This window comes from Mya arenaria, chromosome 14 (assembly GCF_026914265.1).
Source record: "Mya arenaria isolate MELC-2E11 chromosome 14, ASM2691426v1".
NCBI lineage: Eukaryota > Metazoa > Mollusca > Bivalvia > Myida > Myidae > Mya > Mya arenaria.
The window spans coordinates 63,026,779-63,050,499 of NC_069135.1; the positions used below are offsets into that span (position 1 = coordinate 63,026,779).

The 23,721-nt window shown below is 36.5% G+C and overlaps 1 protein-coding gene across 3 annotated transcripts; it reads right to left on the reverse strand.

Annotated features, from left to right (window-relative positions):
- Positions 1-506: 506 nt before the first annotated feature.
- Positions 507-20,895, reverse strand: LOC128218343 (uncharacterized). Of its 3 annotated transcripts, XM_052925992.1 has the most exons (4): positions 20,859-20,895; positions 15,709-15,769; positions 7,437-8,395; positions 507-1,872 (listed from the first exon to the last, which is right to left on the reverse strand). In XM_052925992.1, the coding sequence occupies exons 3-4, from the start codon at positions 7,864-7,866 to the stop codon at positions 1,004-1,006; spliced, it is 1,299 nt and encodes a 432-aa protein (XP_052781952.1). In that variant the 5' UTR covers positions 7,867-8,395; positions 15,709-15,769; positions 20,859-20,895; the 3' UTR covers positions 507-1,003. The 3 variants fall into 3 exon arrangements, with proteins under 3 accessions (XP_052781952.1, XP_052781951.1, XP_052781949.1); XM_052925991.1 differs by lacking the exons at positions 15,709-15,769; positions 20,859-20,895 and adding an exon at positions 8,896-9,202 and having other exon boundaries at positions 7,437-8,390; XM_052925989.1 differs by lacking the exons at positions 15,709-15,769; positions 20,859-20,895 and adding an exon at positions 8,896-9,202.
- Between the last annotated feature and the right edge of the window lie 2,826 nt (positions 20,896-23,721).

The following is a 23,721-nucleotide window of genomic DNA, read 5'->3' on the forward strand; positions in this document are numbered from 1 at the left end:
AAGACTAGATTTTCTTTATATACAGTCAAACCCCGTTGGCTCGAACTCACAGGGACCGTCGAAAATATCTCGAGCCTCGGGAAATTCGAGACAAGCGGGAATGCTTTCCTTCAGTATTATGAAACGGTCCTTTACATAAGTTCGAGCTAACAAGGAATTCGAGCCAAGCGAGTTCGAGCCAACGGGATTCGACTGTAGTTATAATTGTATTTTTAATGCAATTTTTATATCAAAAAGTAGACTAATAATACGATAAGTCAGTTCAGATGCATTACTTGAGAAATATGTTTTTGTCCCAACACATGAGCGAGTCCCTTTAAAACCTTTTATGACATTAGTACGCCAATGTTTGTATAATTTATTCAATAAATATATGAGGGAAGAAGTTGCACATTGGTCAATGTCTGTTGAATCATTCAATTTATATATGCGGAAAACACTTTTACTTTGGTCAATGTCCGTGTAATGAATTAAATCAATATGTTTAGAAACAATACACACTTAGGTCAATGTCTATAGAATTATTCAATCAATATACATGTATAGGATACGGACATTTCAATTAAACACATCATATGTACTAAATACAAACTGCATGAACAAAAAAACAAAACTGTGTATATAACTCTATATTCTTGAACATTCAATTACATAATAGCAATGTTTACCTACATTCGCTCTCGTGTGGTAAGAAACCATTTTTTTTGTATAATTCATAAACAATCAGCCACTTACATTTCAACTAATAATAAACATTCCCATACTCGTGTATTCATGTCTTATAACACATTACTACACGACTTTTCACTAATGAAAACTGAAAGAATTCAACATAATTTAAAAGTTAAGTTTCCGCTAAAAACTCTCACAGTAATTGCATCGCGCGATATGGTAAATTAAGCAGAGTATTGTCAGTACGATAGTATACATTATAATTATTCTTAAACATAACAATTACTTCACACCTGATACAGATTTCACTCATATTATTGGCAGACTTGATCTATACTAAGTTGAAAACTTTCACGAAATTCTCCAATTCAGGTCTGCCATGACGACTGCAGGTGACAAACAACATCTTCCTCAGTGGACAGTAAGCCACACTGAATGGACACTCTATCCCCGCTTCCTTCCCCAGCAGTTGGGTTATCTTGCCGGTGAGCGTGTCCAGTAACAGGATATTGTTATTGCCTTTCCCACACACGAGCAGCTGGTTGTCTCCCACAGCTGTCAGACCGTGTGGTGATTTCAGTATCGGGTCGTGATAGGTCTGGAGCACTTCTAGTGAGATGCTCAGCTTGGTTATGGTGTTGGTGTCCCAGTCCGAGACATATATCGCCGGAGGAGTCTGGCTCCCTCTGGTCCCTGTCAAATGCTCAGGATATATAAACAAAGGGTTTCCGCTGCTGTCTTTGTCCACACTCTTCTTCACATTTCCCTTCATATCCATCAACACAACCTTACATGGGTCGTCATAAGACACAATCAAGTTGTCATCACAGAAATCTATTCCACGACACTCTCCATCTACTTCAACAACATCCTGTAGTGTGACATTTCCCTGAGTAGATACGAACTGTATCTTATTCAAATCAGGCAGAGTGACGGCTGCTCTGTCTCCGGGCAGGAGACACAGGTCACAAGGCTTACCTGGCAGTATCACATGAGATACCAGCTTCTTATTCTCTGTGTCCACCAGCTTCAATGAGTAATTGTCGCAATCTGTCAGTAGAAGCCGGTCCCCGGGTATGAGGGCCATACTGGTCAGCCAGCAGCCACTGATATCACTTGATGTATGCACTGGGACGTCAGGCAGCTTGCTAAACTGGGACTGGCTTAGGTCTGCACGGCTCTGGTTTAGGGCTGAAATATCTAAATAAAAATGTTGATGAACAACAACTTGCAACTGAGTTTATTCATGTTCGCTTTACTGGTATTTGACATAAGCAAACTAAGATGTGTTCATAGTAAACGCATGCATCTATAGATGTGTTCTTGACATTGATGGAACATGCATGTATGAAACAATATTAACAATATAGCATGAGCTTGTACACAAAGAGATCTTTGAAGCTAATAATAAATATTCTTGGATTGTTTTTAAATATGAACTAAGTAAACTGCTTTAACATAATTAATATAATAAACTACACGTGCCGCGTGTTGTGCATTTTATATATTTGAAACTCATAAATTAGTTTTGGTGATAAAAAATGATGTTAACTTAAATGATATAACAAAAATCATACTTAAAAGTGTGTTTTGATTAATCCTCCATTTTGAATACGAATACGTATATAAACACTCTTTTAAATTTAAATGGAATCAAAAGACAATTACAGTAAATATATTGCAAAATTTTGTTGTCATAGTTTGTAAAACACCCAATAAGACGGAACAAAAAAGTTTGTTTCCGGTTTCCCGCCCTTCTCTACATATTTTTGCCCGTCATTCTTTGTCTAAACGCGCATATAAAAGTGATCATACGGACAATAAACTAATTTCTCCCTCTCTTATTAGCTTATTGATCACAAACAAGTCTTATTAAAGATATTCGTATGAAGAAACAGCCACCATAGGGGTGTAACCATACGAGACATTATCAGTCAGAGAAGTATACAGTGATACCTTAGGGGGTTATATCAGTCAGAGAAGTATACGGTGTAACCATAGGGGGCAATATCAGTCAGAGAAGTATACGGTGTAACCATAGGGGGCAGTACTAGACGAACAAGTATACGGTGTAACTATAGAGGGCAGTATCAGTCAGAGATGTAAACGGTGAAACCATAAGGGGCAGTATCAGCCAGAGCAGCATAACAAAGTAACCATTGGGGGCAAAATCAGCAAGAGTAGTATATCGGTGTAACTATAAGGGGAAAATCAGCTAAAAAAGTATATCAGTGTAACAATAAGGGACATAATCAGCAAGAGTGGTATAATGGTGTAACAATAGGGACATAATCAGCAAGAGTAGGACAACGGTATAACAATAGGGACATAATCAGCAAGAGTGGTATAATGGTGTAACAATAGGGACATAATCAGCAAGAGTAGGACAACGGTATAACAATAGGGACATAATCAGCAAGAGCAGAATAACGGCGTTACCACAGGAACAAAATCAGCTCAAGTAGTATAACGGTATAACAACAGGGACAGAATCAGTAAGAGTAGTATAACGGCGTAACAATATGGAGAGAATCAGCAGGAGTAGTATAACGGCATAACAATAGGGACAAAATCAGCTAAAGCAGTTTAACGGTGTTACAAACGGGACAGCATCAGCTAGAGCAATATAACGACGTAACATTATGGAGAGAATCAGCAAGAGTAGTATAACGGCGTAACAATATGGACAGAATCAGCTTTAGTAGTATAACGGCGTAACAATAGGGACAGAATCAGCTAAAGTAGTATATCGGCATAAAAAAGGGACAATATTTGCTAAAGTAGTATAACGGCGTTACAGTAGGGACATAATCAGCAAGAGAAGTATAACGGCGTAACAATAGGGACATATTCAGCAAGAGTAGTATAACGGCGTAACAATAGGAACAGAATTAGCAAGAGTAGTATAACGGCGTAAAAATAGGGACATAATCAGCAAGAGTAATATAACGGCGTAAGAAAAGGGACATAATCAGCAAGAGTAGTATAACGGCGTAAGAATAGGGACATAATCAGCAAGAGTAGTATAACGGCGTAACAATAGGGACAGAATTAGCAAGAGTAGTATAACGGCGTAACAATAGGGACATAATCAGCTCGAGTAGTATAACGGCGTATGAATAGGGACAGAATTAGCACGAGTAGTATAACGGATTATGAATAGGGACAGAATTAGTAAGAGTAGTATAACGGCGTATGAATAGGGACAGAATCAGCAAATGTAATATAACGATGTAACAATAGGGACAGAATCAGCAAGAGTAATATAACGGCGTAATAATAGGGACATAATCAGCTCGAGTTGTATAACGGCGTAAAAATAGGGACAGAATCAGCTCGAGCAGTATAACGGCGTAACAATAGGGACAGAATCAGCAAGAGCAATATAACGGGTTAAGGATAGGGACAAAATCAGCAAGAGTAGTATAACGGCGTTACACTCGGGACATACCCAGCTAAGTAGTGTAATGTTGTAACAATTGAGACAGAATCAGCCAAAGTAGATTAATTGTGTAACCATAGTTTGCAGAATCAGCAAGAGAAGTATATCGGCATAACAATAGGGACAGAATCAGCAAGAGCAGTATAACGGCGTAATAATAGGGACATAATCAGCTAGAGTAGTATAACGGCGTAACAATAGGGACAAAATCAGCTAAAGCAGTTTAACGGTGTTACAAACGGGACAGCATCAGCTATAGCAATATAACGGAGAGAATCAGCAAGAGTAGTATAACGGCGTAACAATATGGACAGAATCAGCTTAAGTAGTATAACGGCGTAACAATAGGGACATAATCGGCTAAAGTAGTATATCGGAATAAAAAAGGGACAATATTTGTTAAAGTAGTATAACGGCGTTACAGTAGGGACATTGTATAACAGAATAACCATAGGGGACAGAATCAGCAAGAGTAGTATATCGGTGTAACAATAGGGACGGAATCAGCAAGAGTAGTATAACGGTGTAACAATACGGACTAAATCAGCAAGAGTAGTAAAATGGTGTAACCATATTTTGCAGAATCAGGAAGAGTAGTATATCGGTGTAATCAAAGGGAGCAGTATAAGCCAGAATAGAACTGTGTACTGGAAACCATAAGGGGCATCGTCAGCCAGAGAACATGTTTTTTTGCCCATTTTGGAAAGAATAGCCTAGACTTTTTGGGGAAATTTGCATTGCGAAATATCCCTAAATTGGATTTTTTTAAAAGGTCAAGCGTTCTGAAAGTCTCCTGCTTTTAATGAGGAAATAAAGTAGGTATTAGTTTATTTTTATTTTTAAATGGCCAGAAACTGCTGAAATCTCAATCCTTGGGGTGTAAATATATATTGCTATAAATCTTGACAGATAATATTTCATACTGATCTCTGAATGTGATGAAATTCAATGATTTTCTAAATTAAATTATTCCCAAAACTTCACATCATATAATGTATTAGGATGTTGAATGAACCAGTCAAGGTAAAAAGACTTTCATAAGAAAATATCTAAACAAACAATTACATTTGATTTGAAGTGGTTTATACAGATTGGGAAAAAAATCATATATTTTGCTTTGGGAAGGGTCGGATAGTTGAACCTGTGTATACTTACGAAAAAGGTCTGGAGAAGTACATATATACAGTGTTACCATTGTGTTGTGGGCAGTATTAGTTACAGAATTATACGGTGTTACCCTAGGCGGCAGTATCAGTCAGAGAAGAGTATTGTTTAACCATAAAAGTCAGTATCAGTCAGAGGAGAGTACTGTTTAACCATAGGGGACAGTATCAGTCAGAGAAATGTACTGTTTAACCATAGAGGTCAATATCAGTCAAAGAAAAGTACTTTTAAATCAAGAGGTCAGTTATGACACAGTATCAGTCAGAGAAGTGTACTGTATAACCATATGGGTCAGTATCAGTCAGAGAAGAATATTGTTTAACCAATAGTTGGGGGGCAGTATTAGCTAGGGAAGAGTACTGTTTAACCATAGAGGGCAGTATTAGCCAGAGAAGAGTACTGTTTAACCATAGAGGGCAGTATCAGTAAGAGTGTATAGTGAGGTTTATTATATACATATGTTATTTTCATAGAAATTGCCTCCCATGATACAGATTATGTAAAAGTATATAGATATGTATATTAATAGATATAATATATTAAACAATGTCAGACTGATACTGTTGCCAATGTTAGCAATGATATAATGCAGATACCTTCTTATCATAATAATTATAAATATATGGAACAATCACTGAAACCGTCGACTATGATAGCAATGATGTATCACAGAGACCTTTTAATAATATATATAAATATATGAAACATTCGCTAACTAGTATTGCTGCCTGTGTAAGAAACAATGTAACACAGAGACCTTTAAACAATATTAAAATGTAAATATATATCAAACAATCCCAGATCGATGGGCCGATTATAAAAGCAACGTTCAATTATTAACAAATGTTTGTACCATCTCAAAAAAGTGATAATGTAAACTATTTAGAATTGATGCTATGTTTGAACCAAACGCATTTTGTACGTATAGCAAGACGTCCGTTAGTAACGAAACACCGCAGACGATTAAATTATTATTGAATAGAACGCTCAAATGATTCCTACGAACACTACGCACATTACGTAACGTGCATACGCTAAACGGAACATACTACACGTTCACACACATACAGGCACACACAGACAGCATAAATACACACCCACGTACACATCGCACAAAACATACAAGCACACAAACGCACACGCACTCACTTGCACATAACTCAAGTACAAACATACACATCCACGTCTACAACGCACAAATACACACGCACACGCACTTACGGGCACATAACTCAAGTACAAACATAAACATCCACGCACATGTCGCACAAAACAAACAATTACACACACGCACAGGCTCTCATGTGCACACAACTCAAGTACAAACATACACGTCCACGCACATATCGCACAAAACATACAAACACATACACGAACAGGCTCTCACGTGCACATAACTCAAGTACAAACATACACGTCCACGCACATATCGCACAAAACATAAAAACACACAACCGCACACGCACTCACGGGCACATAACTCAGAGTAAGTACAAACATACACATCCACGCAGACAACACACACACACACACACACACGCACACACACACACACACACACACACACACACACACACACACACGCACACACACGCGCGCGCGCACGCACGTGCAAGTACGCACTCACGCACACGCTTGTACACGCATTCACAAAACACACGTTCATACACCCACAAACATATCGCACACACACTCATTTAAAGATGTTCACATAAAAACCTATGCTAAAATCGCACAAAACATTCAAACACATACACACACTCACAGTAACATAACAACCGTACAAACATACACACCCACGACGGCTCATACATCACAGAAAAAGCACAAATACACAAACATACAAACACTCACAGACTAAATACACATTCACCCACTAACACATCGCACAAACGCACATTCCTTTATGCTAAAGGCACACACGAACACCCAGACACACACGGTCCCAATTGTGAAATAACTTCTGTTAAGGGAACTGATATAATATATAATTCCGATTTGTTGGGACAGTGAAATCGGAAACAATTTTTCCAAATTATTTCTGCCTAAATTGAATGAATAACACTTAACTTGGAGTAAGTATGGCTATAAAGTAACATGGCGTTAACTAAAACAAAAATAAAAAAATGATATTTAAAAACTGCTTTAAGTTGCTTACCTGGCCCCTGTGGTTGTTTTTGCTGATCTGTCAAATCTGACGCCACTTCTTCTGCAAAATTTGACGCAACCTGGCCCACTCTGCCAATAGCTGTGTTTGAGGACAGCAGTTGTTCTGTTGCTGGGTCCCTGCTGAATTTGGAGTGTGGAACTGTTCCTCTTCCCCTGATGTCCTTAAGTGATGACTGAAAACCGACTAACTCCTTGATCGCCCTTGTTCCAGATATGAACAGCTGGTTGTTGTTGACCTCCTCGGCTTGTAGTTCAGCCTTGAGCTTCTCAGTGGCAGTTTTCAAGTCTTGACAGTTTGCTTTCATTTCATTTAGCAGCATCTCGGATTTCTTTTTTTTTCTGATTAATTTCTTCCAGTAACTCTTTCTCCCTCTTATCCAATAACTGGTTGATCTCATGTCTGAAATTTCGAAGCTCATTGATATTGGTAAGACTTTCCTCGCCAACTGAGTTCAAGCTTGACTGTATGTACGATGTAAAGTTCGCAATGTCACTAACCATCTGCACTATACCTGTTGTTAGACTTTTGTATTCTGCACCCTCTTTGTATCTTTTTGCCAATTGAGAAATTTTCTTTACTTTACAGGACTGATGTTCTTCATTATCAACTACGCAGTCACCACACAGAAGTGCCTCATGGTTGGGACAGTAGTATTTTATGAACTCTTTAGCATGGCACTCACATGTTTCTTTAAACTCATCTTCCTCTGTATCGGTGCGGAATGAGGAAGGCATACTGCTCTTGTCCTGGAGGGCGTGGCTCTTTGTCAGCTTCATGTTCCTGTGAACTCGTGCACATGCTGAGCACAGGAACTCTTTGCAGACAGGATAGAAGGCTTCGGGAAGTATGCTCTTCGCATCTTCAGCACATGGCTGACAATAAGTGCGGTCATGGGACGATCCTGTATCCTCGTGCGCGATTCTCCCTGGAACTGCATCCATCCTGTGCTTAAAAAAACATATTTTGACTGTCAAATACACTTGGCTAATCAAGTTTTTATCAAGGTCAAAATAATTATAAAATCGGAAACACAAGTTTGCGGATCCTTGGACGTTCCAACTGCCGTCCCAATACCATCACTAACCTACCACTAAACCATTAAAGCGACCATCTTTGAAACAATAATATTTTCATTTCAGACTGAAAGTGGTTAATATATTTTAAGACGATCCAATACCCAGAATGGTTCGGAGCCTTTTTATTCGTTTCTGGTGAAGCCGGGCTGCACGTTCTTATTTTTGACCCCAAGTTCAGGTAGATATGTAGATATAGATAGATGCAAATAGTCTTTATTAGATTTTGGTGTTGACCACATATAAACATAACAATGTCCACTGATATAAAAGTATCTTCAACTACCAATTATTATGGCTGCCCCAAGTACGCATTTACCAACTTTAAATCCAGGTACCGCCCCTCAGAAACACAAACATTATTTTATACTTACGTTTGTTGACTGTTGAAAGCAAGTCCTTTTTGATATTTACTCAAATATCTTAAGTGCACATCTCATTACTTTATAATGTGGTTGTCGCCAATGATTTTGATAGTTGCTGTTTGGAGAGAGAGAGTCAACGTATTTCAAGTGACTTCAAAAACGAAAGTAGTAATAAACTTCCTTGATAAGAAATAAGGGAGATTATCATGGGTGGTGCTAAAACGCGGTATACGGTACCCGGATTAAGTTGATACCGGGCTGCGTGATAAATCAGATCAGATAATCAATCCTGGTATCACATGGTCCGTTTTATATAGCCTATTGAAGTAATGGTTATCGTATAACGATCGTTGGTTTTATATGTAGGTTTAAGCACCACCTGTCAACCATTATAAATCCACTGATACATTTAATTGTTTATTTCTCTTATGCTTGTTCTAAAGACGGAAGTATACTAATGAGACGACATATTTAGCATACCAAATAAGACCAACCCTTGCGCAAACTGATATTATCATTCATTAAGGGTTTATTTTGCTGTTGTTTTATATTGATATAATTATATCAATATGATTATTTGCGGTAAGCGTTTTGCTGTGCCACTCTTTTGCGATAACACCTATGCTCTTTGCTGATAAAAAAAACATTCTGTCTAGTTATTATTATTTTTTCATGTGAAATATTTCATACTTAAAGTCCTTTCTCATTAATTGTCAGAATTTGTCACGGTAAATTTATTTCGATGCGCTTAATTTACCAAATAATACAAATGCAAGATAAAAAAAAACTGTCAAAAATGTACGACTACCGACATATGCATCTTTAGCAAGCGGGTCCAGGGATCAACTTAAACCGTCCAACCTTGTTTTATTTTGATAATTTATAAAGATGAAAAAACACACCCAAAATCCACCATTTCAGAATAGAAATTGTTAAAAATGATCCGGTGTGAGCGCCCACAACCACAAGCCAATACTTTAATTCATAGAATTTTCGGTTCAGACAGAAGGGTGCAATTCAAACAGAAATGCTCCTAAGTTACACCTCATCTAACGTCAAATCCTCGATCCGCCCCTGCTTTCCCAATATTTTGCGCATTTTCCAAATCGAAATTTACTAAGTCTGTCTACACGGTATATGTAGCTCTATTTACGTTTACATGCTAATATCACATACAATACACTGGAAACCATTACTTGCAATTTTCAAATTGATTAACCCAGCTGAGAGAGTGCCAAATATTCTTTTAAAGATGTAAAATGTTGTTTTTAATGAACTCTAATTGACAATTCTATGCTTGTCTTGTGGAAGTACTTTATTTGCTAATTTTGGAACAATCTGATTGTTGCTTCTTTATTGGAATGATGAATATATTGTATGATAGGCCTTGAAGCCATGGGTTTTGGTTGTTTTGATGTTTCTGTGTACCCGAACATAGTTGGTACCTAGGAACTCTTTCCCGACGGGATTGATGGCATTGGGAAGGACGCTTTACAAAGTAAAGTAGGACACGATATGAATCGCATTCGTCGCCACTTTTATCTGTCCGACCCGCTTTCGTCTCTCGTCCATAACTTTGTCATCCACTTAATACTAGTATGTGATTTCGAAGTAATTAGTCATTTATAAAACTAATAGAAGAGAACGTGTTGCTGATGATAGTGGTTTATGTCCAGTCCATAACATATCTTCATGGTTGAACTTCAAATGAGTTTGGCATTTGTTACCACTGTTAGATGACAACGGACCACACACCACCCGTACATGGGTCCGTAGCTAAAATATCAAGGGCGTGGCTCTGAAAATTGTTAGTTTTGCTACATAAACTTTATTATAAAAGAGGTTCGTGTCCAATCCATAACTGTGATGCAAAGTCATATTTCTAAATATTATTGCATACCTGACCACCATAAGACGACACTCGAATTATTTTGCTTCAAGGTCAGTGGCAATCAAATGGCTGGGTCAAGGTCAGTGTCAATCAAATGGCTGGGTCAAGGTCAGTGCCAATCAAATGGCTGGGTCAAGGTCAGTGTCAATCAAATGGCTGGGTCAAGGTCAGTGGCAATCAAATGGCTGGGTCAAGGTCTTTCCGCGAGACTAAGTTGTGTGCCCTTGAGATGTTTCTTTAATCTTTATCAATTGCTAGAGTAAGAACTTATCAGTAAAACCAATTTTAGCATATCAGCGGATTCGAAATCCCTCTCTCTGGTATTTAAGATTGATCGTGTTACAAATAAGAATTGATATTCTTTTTATCATCTTTAAACAATTTCATATGTTTTATGATTTTCATATCCAAAATTTGCCAGGGTCAAGTATATGTAATACCATCCTGTGTAAAGGCGGTGTGCGTATTCATCACTTCTGTTATAGCTCTTGTTTATTTTCGTACTTAATTTATTATATTGAATTGTATTTGAATGTCAAAACGATCATTTAATCAGAACCAATAGCGGATCCGGATTACCCGTTCAATCAGTTGACGCGAACCTGCTCTCTACCATGTTGAATTCGGGTCGACACAAACTTAAAAAGAAACGGCATGCTCAAACTTAAATACAAATCCTATGTTTGGAGACTATTTCTTGCCACTTTGTGGCTGTTTGTCTTAGAATCGGGATCCTTTGCTTGTGTTAAATCCTCGTCCGCCCCTAACAAAACTATGCACTAACATTGTACATTAGTTTACGCTTAAAATAAATTATTTCCAACCCAATTGGACTCAAATATCTTAAGTGAACAAAACCTTTACTTTAACTCTGAATGTATTCTGATAAAAAAATGTATTATGAATTGGGGACAACACATTTCAGAAGTTCTAAGATCGAAAATAATGAATAAAAAAATAAGAAAATTTATCAGCTTAAACTCAATTCGTTCAGCGTTTATTGCCAGAGTATGTTTGTAGTTTTTTACCTCAAGGTCACCTTGACCTTTGACCTACTGATCTCAAAATCTAAGTAAAGAATTACTGGGTGCAAGCGTTCTTCACTTATTGAGCGGAAACCATCCCCCGACTTAAGGTCACCGCCAACATTTCGTTTTTTACCTGCGACCTTGAACTTTGATCTACTAAGTGATCTCAAAATCAAATGGGGTTTTATACTGGTCATGTTAAACGTTCCTGGACCCAATGGATTTTGAGCTATTGAAGGGAAACCCTGTTTTCAACTCAAGTTCACCTTGACCTTTCACCTTCTGATATCAAAGTCAAAAGGGTCATCTACTGGGCATGACCAACTTGCATACCAAGTATGAAATTTCTGGATCTAAGTGTTCTCAAGTTATTAAGCGGAAACGAATTGTAAAGTACGGACTGCCTGACTTTCCTGACAGGGCTTAAACAATAATAATAATAATTATAATAAGAATAATAATAATAATAATAATAATAATAATAATAATAATAATAATAATAATAATAATAATAATAATAATAATATTAATAATAATAATAATAATAATAATAAAAAAAATAAATAATAATAATAATAATAATTATAATAAAAAGTTGTTTACCGTCCATTGTGTTTGAAAATAGTTCTGTCAAACACAACTTCATGGATGAACAAATCGGCAAGCAACATTTCTGGGAAGGCCAAATTAGGTTATGTTGTATACGTATACACTATTGATACAAATCATTTTAGTATTTTTTGTTTGTTTACAAACCACTTACTGGATTTATCTGGTTCCTGCAATGGCATGAAATCTCCCTTGGTCCAGATCATTTTCCTGGCGTTACCCTGACGATCACGGATCATATATGCCTGCCCTTCCTCAAACTGCCCTCCGCCCTCCAACACTACATTGTTCTTGTCTATCTTGAAGGAGAGGGGGCTGGTCAATGTCTGGTTCTGATTGGTCAATATAAATGATATCTGCCCTAGCCCATTTATGGTTCCCCTGTCATACAGAACACACATAACTGTTAAACTAGACACGCGCAATGTGACGAAAATCAGGTTTTAAATTTGTCCACAACGTCACGCCCACTGCTGAATAGAACCGATGAAACCTACATGTGAAAGGTTGTTAAATTAAAACTGTGCTTTTTTATTAACATAGAACTCGTATTGATTAAACGACTCGTAAGCTAATCTAGGTTAACATTTGTGATTAGTTATTTTAAAATACCCAAATGCATGGCCATGTTGAAGTCAGAACAAGTCTTTTTACAATGAATTTTGATCAATGATCATTAATTGCGACCTTGACTTTTGACCTACTCACATGGCTTTTCCACATGACTTACCAGGTTTTCATGGTAAACAGTTTAGGGATGTAATTGACTTGTCAGCTGAAGGACTGAAACCATTTCAGGGATGGATTTTGCTTTAGGCCTCTAATGGGGTGAAGCGCCTGCCCAGACGCAAAACTGGCCTATTAGAGTCACTTTTGGGGGTCTCTCGGTTTCAAATTTAAAGCAAACTGGGGTGTCAGTACCAACAACAAATAAAGTTGCAACCAGAAGCAACAAGTTAACTTTTTTAATCAGTTATCTTTCATTTCATTCGACGGGAGGAGGGCATTGGATCCATTGGCATCCCTACAGTTGTGTCAAGTCATTTTAAAAATCCCCACTTTCATAGCCTATTTATAGCAAAGTGAACAGCCTAGACAAGAACTGTTGACACATACAATCCCTATAGCCTAGCCAACTGCCCAAATATCCCAATCCTGGTTAACAAGCACCACCTACGGTTGATTAAATTAACGCTGTCACAGAAGTGTCAAATACTTCCATATGCCACCTGCACAAAGGAATGGCAAACTCTTTCTTTGAAAAAAAGGCAATAACGCGGTTGTACACTGCATTCCACTTATCATGTTTCACCAAGGTATGTTGTTACATAAAAATCCATTGAGTAATCTTGAAGTTCTGCTCCGCACAAGAAAAAAATAGCAAAGGGCATCACTCTGTGATTACCTGAACTAGAGTTATGGTTCTTGTACACTGCATTTCTTCTCATTGTGCTCTAATAGTGTATATAGTTCAACTAAATTCCATCCGCTAGTTTTTAAGTTAAACTGGAAAAGTGACAAAATGTAATAACTTTGTGATTGGAGTTATGATTCTTGTTTTTCTGCACTACCTCTCATTGCGCGGTACCATTGTATAAAGTTGAATTAAACTCTCCCCATTAATTTTCAAGTTATGCTCCGGAAAAAAGTAAATAAGGGCAATAACTCTGTGAATAGCTGTAATAGAGTAATGTTTCTTGAAAAATGCACTTCCTGTCATTGTGCTATAACATTGTATGAAGGTTAATTAGGTTCCATTAAATACTTTTCAAGTTTTGCTCCAGACAAGGAAAAGTAACAAAGGGTAATAATTATGTGATTAACTGAAAAAGAGTTATGGTTCTTGTGCACTGCACTTTTTCTCATTGTGCTTGAACATTGTAAGAAAATTACATCCAGAAGTTTTCAAGTTATGCTCCAGAAAAGAAAAAGTAACAAAGGGCAATAACTCTGTTATAAGTTGAAATAGAGTAAAGGTCTTGTACAATGCACTTCCTCTCATGTTCTACAATTGTATTAAGTTTTATTTAATTTCATTTACGTGTAGTAGTTTTGAGAGTATGCTCCGGACATGGAAAATTGCTACGGACCAACAGACAAACCAACCGACCGATCACACGGTGACTCCAATATACTTCCTCAAACTTCATTTGTCGGTGGTATAAAAACAGCCATACTTATTTATGTAGGTTATCTTAAATAAGTAATGCTTAAATGAATTAATGGTTAACATAAGGCTTTAAATGCCTATGGTGTAATACTGTTAACCTAATAATAATTGTTTTGTACATTTCTAAACCTTATAACATCAAAGCATGTTTAGTTTTAAATTTCTACACAAAAACAAGAGCTGTCACAGTGATGAATGCCACATCCAGTTCACTTGATTATGCAAGGTCCTTCGACACTATCTATATCTATATACAATGTATATATATATATATATAGATGTCTATCAAAGTAATGAAGAATAAACCCAAATTAGAGATTGTTTTTTTAAAAAGCCACTGTCTCCTCCATTGTGTGAATGTAGCTTAGAAATAATCAATGATGGACATGAAATTTGAACTATCGGACAGGAAAGCAACCAACAGCGACCTTGAAGTTAAGCTCATACCTAAAAAGGGGTCATGATCAACTCGCATACTAAGTATGAAGTCCCTGGACCCAAAGGAACTTCAGTTAGTGAGCAAAAACATTTTTTCACCTAAAGGTCACCTTGACCTTTGACCTACTAATCTCAAAATCTATACGAGTCACCTATTGGCAATGGCCAACCTGAAATTCCTGGGATTTTCAGGTATTTAGCAGAAACTTAGTGTGACATATAGACTGATGAATGATCCGACAGACTGACGGACAGGGAAAAAACAATACGTTAATAGGGTACACATAATAATCACATTCTTTAGGTACATATTTAGGTACACGAGTTCAATAAACTTTTTTCTGCATGCCGTTAAAACGCTTACAGGTTAACCATTATGGAATGGTTTTTCCATTGCCGGGCTTTAAATTTATCATGCAGGGAGGGATTTTAGAATAACACGGTACATGCTTTGGGTACATAAAGATGACGTATCACGTGCATGACACACATACACGCCATCTATTTATAAAGAACACATGTGCTGAGTAATTGTAAAATCCCTCCCTCCATGACAAAGTAACAGCCTGAACGCGGAAGATCAAAACTTAAAGCGAAAGCGAAAATTATATGTAACGGTTAGATATATTTATATATATAAATAGAGGTCATAACGACATACACAAGAAATTGAATTAAGGTCTTACTGTTCAGTCAGGGCATTGTTTTGGCTGATGAGATGCTGATAGATACTGCGGTTGTTCTGCCCTGCAATATAAAACTGGCTTCTGTTTCTCAGGCTATGGCCTGCTGACTTAAAGCTATTCTCTAATGATACAAAATAACAAGAAGGTCAAGATGACCCTATATTGCTAACCTGAGTGATAATTAAAGGGCAATAAATTTGAGGTGACTACAGCGATCTGGCCAGTTTTCGACTGGTCCAAGGTATAATGCCTATATACATTCTGACCAAATGTGGTGATAATTAAACAAATGCTTGTAAAGTTATTTAACGGACAAGATCAATTTTAGGTAATTTCTTTAATTAAAGCCCCTGGCAACCATGTTTCTTTATGAATGAACATGGGGTGAAAGAATTTGACAGAGGGTAACCTTAGGTTTATTTCTGTGACATTTTAATGTTTCCACATACATATAGTGAAAAGTAGCCCCACATTTCTGTGGAATTATTTTGAAATCGGGCCAGTATATTCTGAGGGGAAGATTTTCAAATTTTCCATACAAAAAATGTTGCACATGGACGAACGGACGACGGACAATCACAGTGGCTGACCACATAAGCTGAGCACTAGCTCAGGTGAGCTAAAAACCTAAGACTTCCGGGGCGGGACAAGCTTTGACGCCTGGGTCAACTTTTGGTAAGGAACCTCTACATGATGCTGGGCCATGGGGTTTCCGGCAAAAAAATTCAAAGGGAGATTTTGCCTGTTAAATGTACAGACTCTTCAAACCGGAGTTGTCTCGCTTACTTAACCTGCAATTTGCTACATATCATATTATTATAGAATAAAGTCATATAGTGAAAACTAGCCCCGTCACCTGTCGGCAGAGTTTTAAATGAACCAACATGACTTGAAGAAAATTTGATAAAGGGCCACCTTAGGAACATTTCAGAGAAAGTATTTTGAAATCCGGCCAATAGATTTTGAGGGGAAGGATTTTTTTCCCCATGTAGACATATGCATGTATAGTGAAAGTAGCTCCGCCCTGTGGCGGCCATGTTTTTTCACGAATCAACATGGGGTGAATGAGTTTGATACAGGAAATCTGAAAACAAACCAGCAGTTTCTGAGAAAAATATTTTCAAAGTTTTTCCTTTTGGTTGTCATGGCAAACAGAGTTCTGCAGGAATCAACTTTTATTCAAGGAATCCAGAAGAGGACCACCCAAGGAACATGCCTGGAAGTTTTGTTGATATTGTCCCAGTGGTTTACGAGGAGAAACTATTTGAAGGAAAATATTGATACCAGATAGACGGCTGACGACGGACAATCACCCTATCACAATAGCTCACGCTGAGCACAAACGCTGAGCACAAGTGCTCATGTGAGATAGAAATGCTGCTATGAAGCTGAAGATGCTTTATTGGAATACAACATGGCAAAAATGTTTCATATTTCTGGTATCATATCAAAACTCGTATAATAATGATATTAAGTGAATTATATATTTTGTTCAGCCAGTCACTGTGATTTACCAGTTAAATTGACGTGCGTGCTACCTAACGTTACCGTTATATTTATGTTGAGGCCAAATACAAAAAAGTGTGTTTCTCAGGCACAGCCACAATTATTCTGTTTTAATTCCCAACACAATAAATATGCCGTTTTAAGTCAAAACAATAACCTGATTAACTGATTTGAAAATATATTTTGAGTTTAATTTGGGCATGAACATATTAATAAAGCATGTATTTATTAATCGTTTTATGATTTGTTTAAATGCCTTGCAATCATAATCTCAATTTAACATGTTTAACAGTTAAACAAGAGATGTTTGTCAAACATTATACCCATTAAGCTCCATGTTGTAAGGGATATTTGGACAATTGAATAAAATATGCAAGTTATTACAACATTATATTAATCACTCTCGTTGGCACGATATTACGCGAGAGTGTGGTCTTGTGTTGTGGGGGAAACCGGAGAACCCGCAAGAAACCCACTTGTCCGGCTTGGTAACCACAAACCAAACTCACATGCGCCCAAGCCGGGAATCGAACCCGGGTCGCCTAGGTGAGAAGCAAGTGCGCTAACCATGTCAAGTTTGAGGACCATAGGTCAAAGAATTGTCGAGTTATCACTTAGATAAGTTTTTCATGTTCAAGGTCACTGTGACCTTGACCTTTGATCTGATGACCTCAAAATCAGTACTAGGGGTCATCTACTGGTCATACCCAACCTCAAAGTCAAATTTGAGATCCATAGTTCCAGGCATTGTTGAGGTATCACTCGGACAAGCTTTGGTCTACCGATCTAACCGAACGACATGTGCAAAGCAATATACCCCCTCTTCTTCCAATAATTAATGAATGAAGTGAAATCAAGCATTTAGCTATTACGTTTTAAGATGTATAGTGATATTAAGTATACACGGTAATGAGATTTAATTTCCCGAACTGTTAAATGAATGTTGTAAAATGTATAAGGCCACACCTAATTAATGTTTCATTCAATGGATTTACGGCACCTTTGTTTGTTTGAAAAATGTAGAGAAAAAATATGCGACCACCGTTTTTTTGTGGCAAATAGCTTTTTTGAAACTGAAAAATAATCAATTAATTTTTTAATAACCATTTATAGTAATTGTGTTGTAAATGGAAGTAACCCATGTTAGTCATGTTTAATATATCAACTGATTTAGCACTGAAGTCAACAATTTCAAAGAAAATTACAGATTCCGGTAAACCATTCAGAACTCCTCGGCCATTATTATCGAAAACAACATTGAATGTATATGGGCGGTTCACATACTCAAAATTCGGTATGGTTAAGTATGCTGCGTAGTAGTAGATCACATAGTAATATAATTGAGCTGTTAAACTTAACAATTTAACTCTTGTGGATCTTAATTATGTGTGATATAATACACTTCACTGGCAATCAATTTAAACTTAGATCAATACAAGCTAAAACACTTTATTTAATACATGATATCATTAAATACGGACTTAACTTCTACTGATTTACTGGCATACATCCGAGGTTGTTTTCGATAGAAATGGCCAGGGAGATTTGAATGCCGGTAAACATGTATGCGGTGAAATGTTGTTATTACTGAAAAGAAAAGTATTAACTTCGAATAGATGTATTTGAAAGGCAACAGTTGTCTAAAAAGAATACCTATCATTTGACTGTGAAATGTTTGACATAATATGATAAAAACACAAGTAGCTTTTTTCCATTTTTGTCTTTGCACTCAAAACAAACAGCTTATATCAGATATTGAGTTATTATTCTCATGACTAGAATCAGGGGCTGATCCAGGAATTGGCGAAAGAGTATTTGGGGGCTCAATATTTCGACAACAGCCCATCCCTAAGAATCAAATTTTAAATGATTCAAAATGTTGGCAGGGGAGTTTAGGGGTAACAACCACAAGAAAATTTGAACAATTTCTAGTCAGAAATGGTACATTTTGAGTGTAATTTATTACGATACTTTGTGTATTTACATTAATTGTATAGATATGTATGGATGGTTTGGGAAGGGGGGGGGGGATTTGACCTTTGACCATTTAGCCTTCTTGGATATAATTATGTTTTCTTTTACAACATAATCCGGGATGAATAATACAACTCCCTGACCTTAATAGTATTCTGAACCAGTGTGTTTGTGTTTTTCCAATTTTAAGTAAATGGTGGCAGGCCCTTTGAAATTGATGGGGGATAAAAAGCGTCATTTTAGCAAAAAGTGGGAAAAACCTAACATGATTGACATATAATGTTCAACTTCTTTTCAAACATTTTTTTCATAAACCTATCGACATATTCATGAATGGCACTGTATTGATATATTTGCTAAATGTTTTAAAGACAATGCTCCTCCAAAAAATAACGGGGATTCTTTTAACTTGGTATCCATGGAAAATATAAATACTTTTTCAGGTGGGAATGGGGCTGAATTTTGGCCCCAAAAAATGCCTGAAAAAACACTGTTTGAACTTACCCTGGTAATAATCATTTTGGTAAGCACAATTGCCATTACATTTACAGTGATATATGCAAAACAGAATTAAATCAAATGATTGAAATGTATATATATATATATATATATATATATATATATATATATATATATATATATATATATATATATATATATATATATATAGACTACATTTGATTTCATGCTGCCAGTGTTAAAATATGCTAACCTCTCACTTTTATTAAATTGATCATATCAAATGTTTCAAGCTGCACTCTCACAGATTTACCGTTTTTTCAACTTTTATTTAAAATAAATAAGTTGTCAAAACGTTCAATCTGTGAGAGTGCAGCTTTAAAAACAGTTGTAAAAGATTTCAGGTAGATATAAAGTTGTTTAACACCTCTTCCTCAAGCAATGATCATCATACATGTACTTATAATCTGCACTTGAGATAAAGTTCTAGATGGTGTTCATATGAGTTAAAGGGCAATTATGTTGAACAATCGTTCTTCTTTATATTGCATATAAGTAAAACAATATTTTTCGCTCTTCGCTCGCTTTGATTTTTATGAAAAATTTACAAAATTGTATTTATATTTATTTTTCACTTCTTCACTCCAATGTTTTGGGCAAAAATCCGGATAACAAACAGAATTTGGTGCGGCCTAATAAACATGTATACTGGTAATTAAAAACAACAACAACATAAAACAGAATAACTAACATTATTTCTTATTAGCCTGTTCTCTTGGAAGCTCAACTGTCATCCTTATTTTACTTTTTATGTAAAATAGATTTAACATTTAATATATACTAGTTATATATAATGGACCATCAGACATATTCATTTAAACATCGTTTTTTGCGTTTATACATGCAAGATGGTTTAAGAAGAAAGGGCTGTTTTTAAAACGAAATTGGTGTAAAATAATTAATATATATATATTTTGTTAAATTTAAGTTTCTGAAATGTAAAAGCGGTATATCCATCTAACGATAAATTTATTTGGCGTGGCCTTATCACTGTCAATATTTTTTAGCCGCTTTATGTCTATAATTGCTTTTGAAAATACATTTGCATTAGACAAAAGTATTAAATTTTCTATATTGTTATTAAATGAAGAGTATAATTGAAACAAACTAATTATACTATATATTAAATATGGAAGTTTCAAGTTAGTCACCTTTCTGTGATGTAACTAGTCTATGTTTGTGTTGTTGCTGCTTCATCTCCTGCTGTCGTTGTTGCTGCCATAATGCCGAAGTTGATTTACCCTCTTCCAACCTTTTTGTTGCGTTTTTAAAAGCTAGCAACTGCTCAGTTGCAGGGTCCCTGTGAAACTTGCACCGGGGAACTTTCCTCTTCCTGTCGACATCTTCCATGGCAGTCTGGAGACCTGCCAGCTCTTTCATAGTTCGCTTTCCTACTACAAACAGATGCATGTTGTTTGCTTCCTGTGCTGGTAGCTCAGACTTTAGTTTTTCAGTGTCTGATTTTATGTTTGTGCATTTTGACTTCAGGTCACTTAGCAACATCTTGGATGTTTGTTTCTTCTGATCAATTTCTGCCAAGATCCCTCTTATCCAGGTACCAGGTTAATTTCAGTCCTGAATTTGCGAAGCTCATTGATATTGGTAAGGCTTTCCTCTTCAACTGCTTTCATACCCGTTTTTATGTCGTGTGAAAGCTTGCTGATGTCAGTGACCATCTGCACAAGTCCAGTCTTTATACCGATGTATTCTACATCATATTTGTATCGTTTTGCTGCTTGAGAAATCTTTTCTACTTTACAAGAACGATGAACTTCCTTTACAGCCAAACAATCAGAAGGTCCTCATGATTGGGGCAGAAGTATTTTATGAACTCTCTAGCATGGAGTTTACATGTTTCTGTGTACTTCTCATCTTCACTCTCTGCAACGTGGTTTGGGGAAGGCATATTGCTATTTTCCTGCAGGACGTGACTTTTGGTTATCTTTTGGTTCCGGTGTACTCGGGCACAGTTAGAACACAGGAACTCCTTGCAGACGGGACAGAAGGCCTCGGGAAGGAATTTATTGCCATCTCCTGCGCATGGCTGGCAGTAGGTGGGGTCAGGAGCCGATTCTGATTCCATGGGTGCCTTTCTGCCTGGAACTGCATCCATCCTTCAGAATGCCTTTAATATTTTAAAGATATTTTAGGTTACAATATGAAACAGACAGTTTTAACGAAGGGTGTTCCTTGTTCTATGTCTTGACAATATTTTTTAAATCTAAAGTACTACACATGCTGAAATGAAAATAAGTATATTTTTTTGCACAAAATACAAGAAAGACTTAAATTCAGTCTTTAATGAGGGTCAGTCTCATTTCGGCTCTTACCTTTCTTAACTGCTTTCCTTGGCCTAAAAAACATCAGGAATTTGAGAATGAATTTTAATGGCGTCTGTCTTTGTACTACAAGTGTAGTCAAATCTTCCATCAGAATTATCAGAATGTGTATACCACGTGATAAATTACGTCATATATGCTACGCCAGTAGGCAATATTTTGCTTAAAATGAAGACTTAAGTCAAAGATAACTTTTCTTTAAGTACACCATTTTGAATGAAACAAAGGGCAGTCTATGCCGTTTAAACAGCCCCACCTTCGTTTTATTACCGGAGTTGGATAAGGTGATTAGTTTCATCAAACACTTCGACAAACCTGTTTCCAAAATAATGTTTTGACAGTGCTCCGTCTGAGACGGCCGTATTGCGAAAAGGTTTGTCGAAGTGTTTTAAGAAACTACACACTCAATCAATCTCTGGTAAAAGACCAAAGGCGGGGCTCTGTAAGCGGTGTAGACTGCGCTATGTTTCCTTTAAAATGGTTTAGAAATAGGAAAGTTATCTATGTTTAAAGTCTTTATTCGTGGCAAAATATTGCCTTCCGACGTAGCATTTATGACGCAATTTATCACATGGTATACATGTCCACTGATTATAGTCACACAATTTGTTGGCGAAATTTACAAAAAACAAAACCCTCAAAATATAGATTTGTGCACATAAGAAAAAACATCAATTTGAATGCAATATTTAACTCGTTTGTCTTTTATGATCAAATAAAAAAGGCATTTGATTTGTGTATGTAGATAAAAAAAAAAAAGCCTTTATAAATAGGATTTTCAATTCATAGCTACGTGGCCACAAATTCCGCACAAAAGCCAAAATATTGCATTGCATGCTGGGATGTTTTCAGCGTATCGCATGACCGTAAAATTTAACAAACGTGCACCATGTTTCAAGGGTATTTTGGTACACTAAAGGAGTAAAGTTAGTAATATTATATAGCTGATAGCAGTCTTCGTCTTAACTGGGTTGCCCAAAGCCCGAGACAAGCAAATACTGTTTCGGACAAGTCAAAATTCCCAGGTGGTTGCCCGAACGGGCAAGTGCATTTTTCCGGAATTTAAATCCCTCAGTTTTCTTAATTTCTTCAGCAAAAATTTATAAATCCTGAATGAACGTTCTAAATATTGGCTTTCGTATATTTACGCATGAATTGGTGAAGTCACAGCATTCCAGGTGCTCAGCATTTGTAGTATTCAATTAATAAGTGTCTAAGCGTCTGCCCGATGCTTATTTTAATAAATTCTTCTCTTGTTTGTGTTTTTGTTTTCAATTTGCAGTTATCCTTTAGGGAATAAATGATCACTACAATTTGATTTTTGTTGGGTTTTTAAAAAAATATTTTGGGCAAGTAAAACCGTTTTTGGGCAAGCGGTTTTCTTTAATTACATGCCCGAAAGGACAAGTACTGAAACAAAATTAAGGCAGACTGTGATAGCTCATATAGTAAGTAAAAAAAAACAAAAACAAGCAATTATATATTTTTGATATATATATATATATATATTACTTACTTAGTATAGCACGTGCACTAACTTTTACGTGAAGTGAACAGCATAGTCAAACTGTATGCATTTAATAGGAAAGATGCCAAATGGCGACATGCCGAGCCCGTTGAAAGAGCCTTTGAAACAAACATAAGGCTCTTACATGCAATTGCAGTACAGAATAAC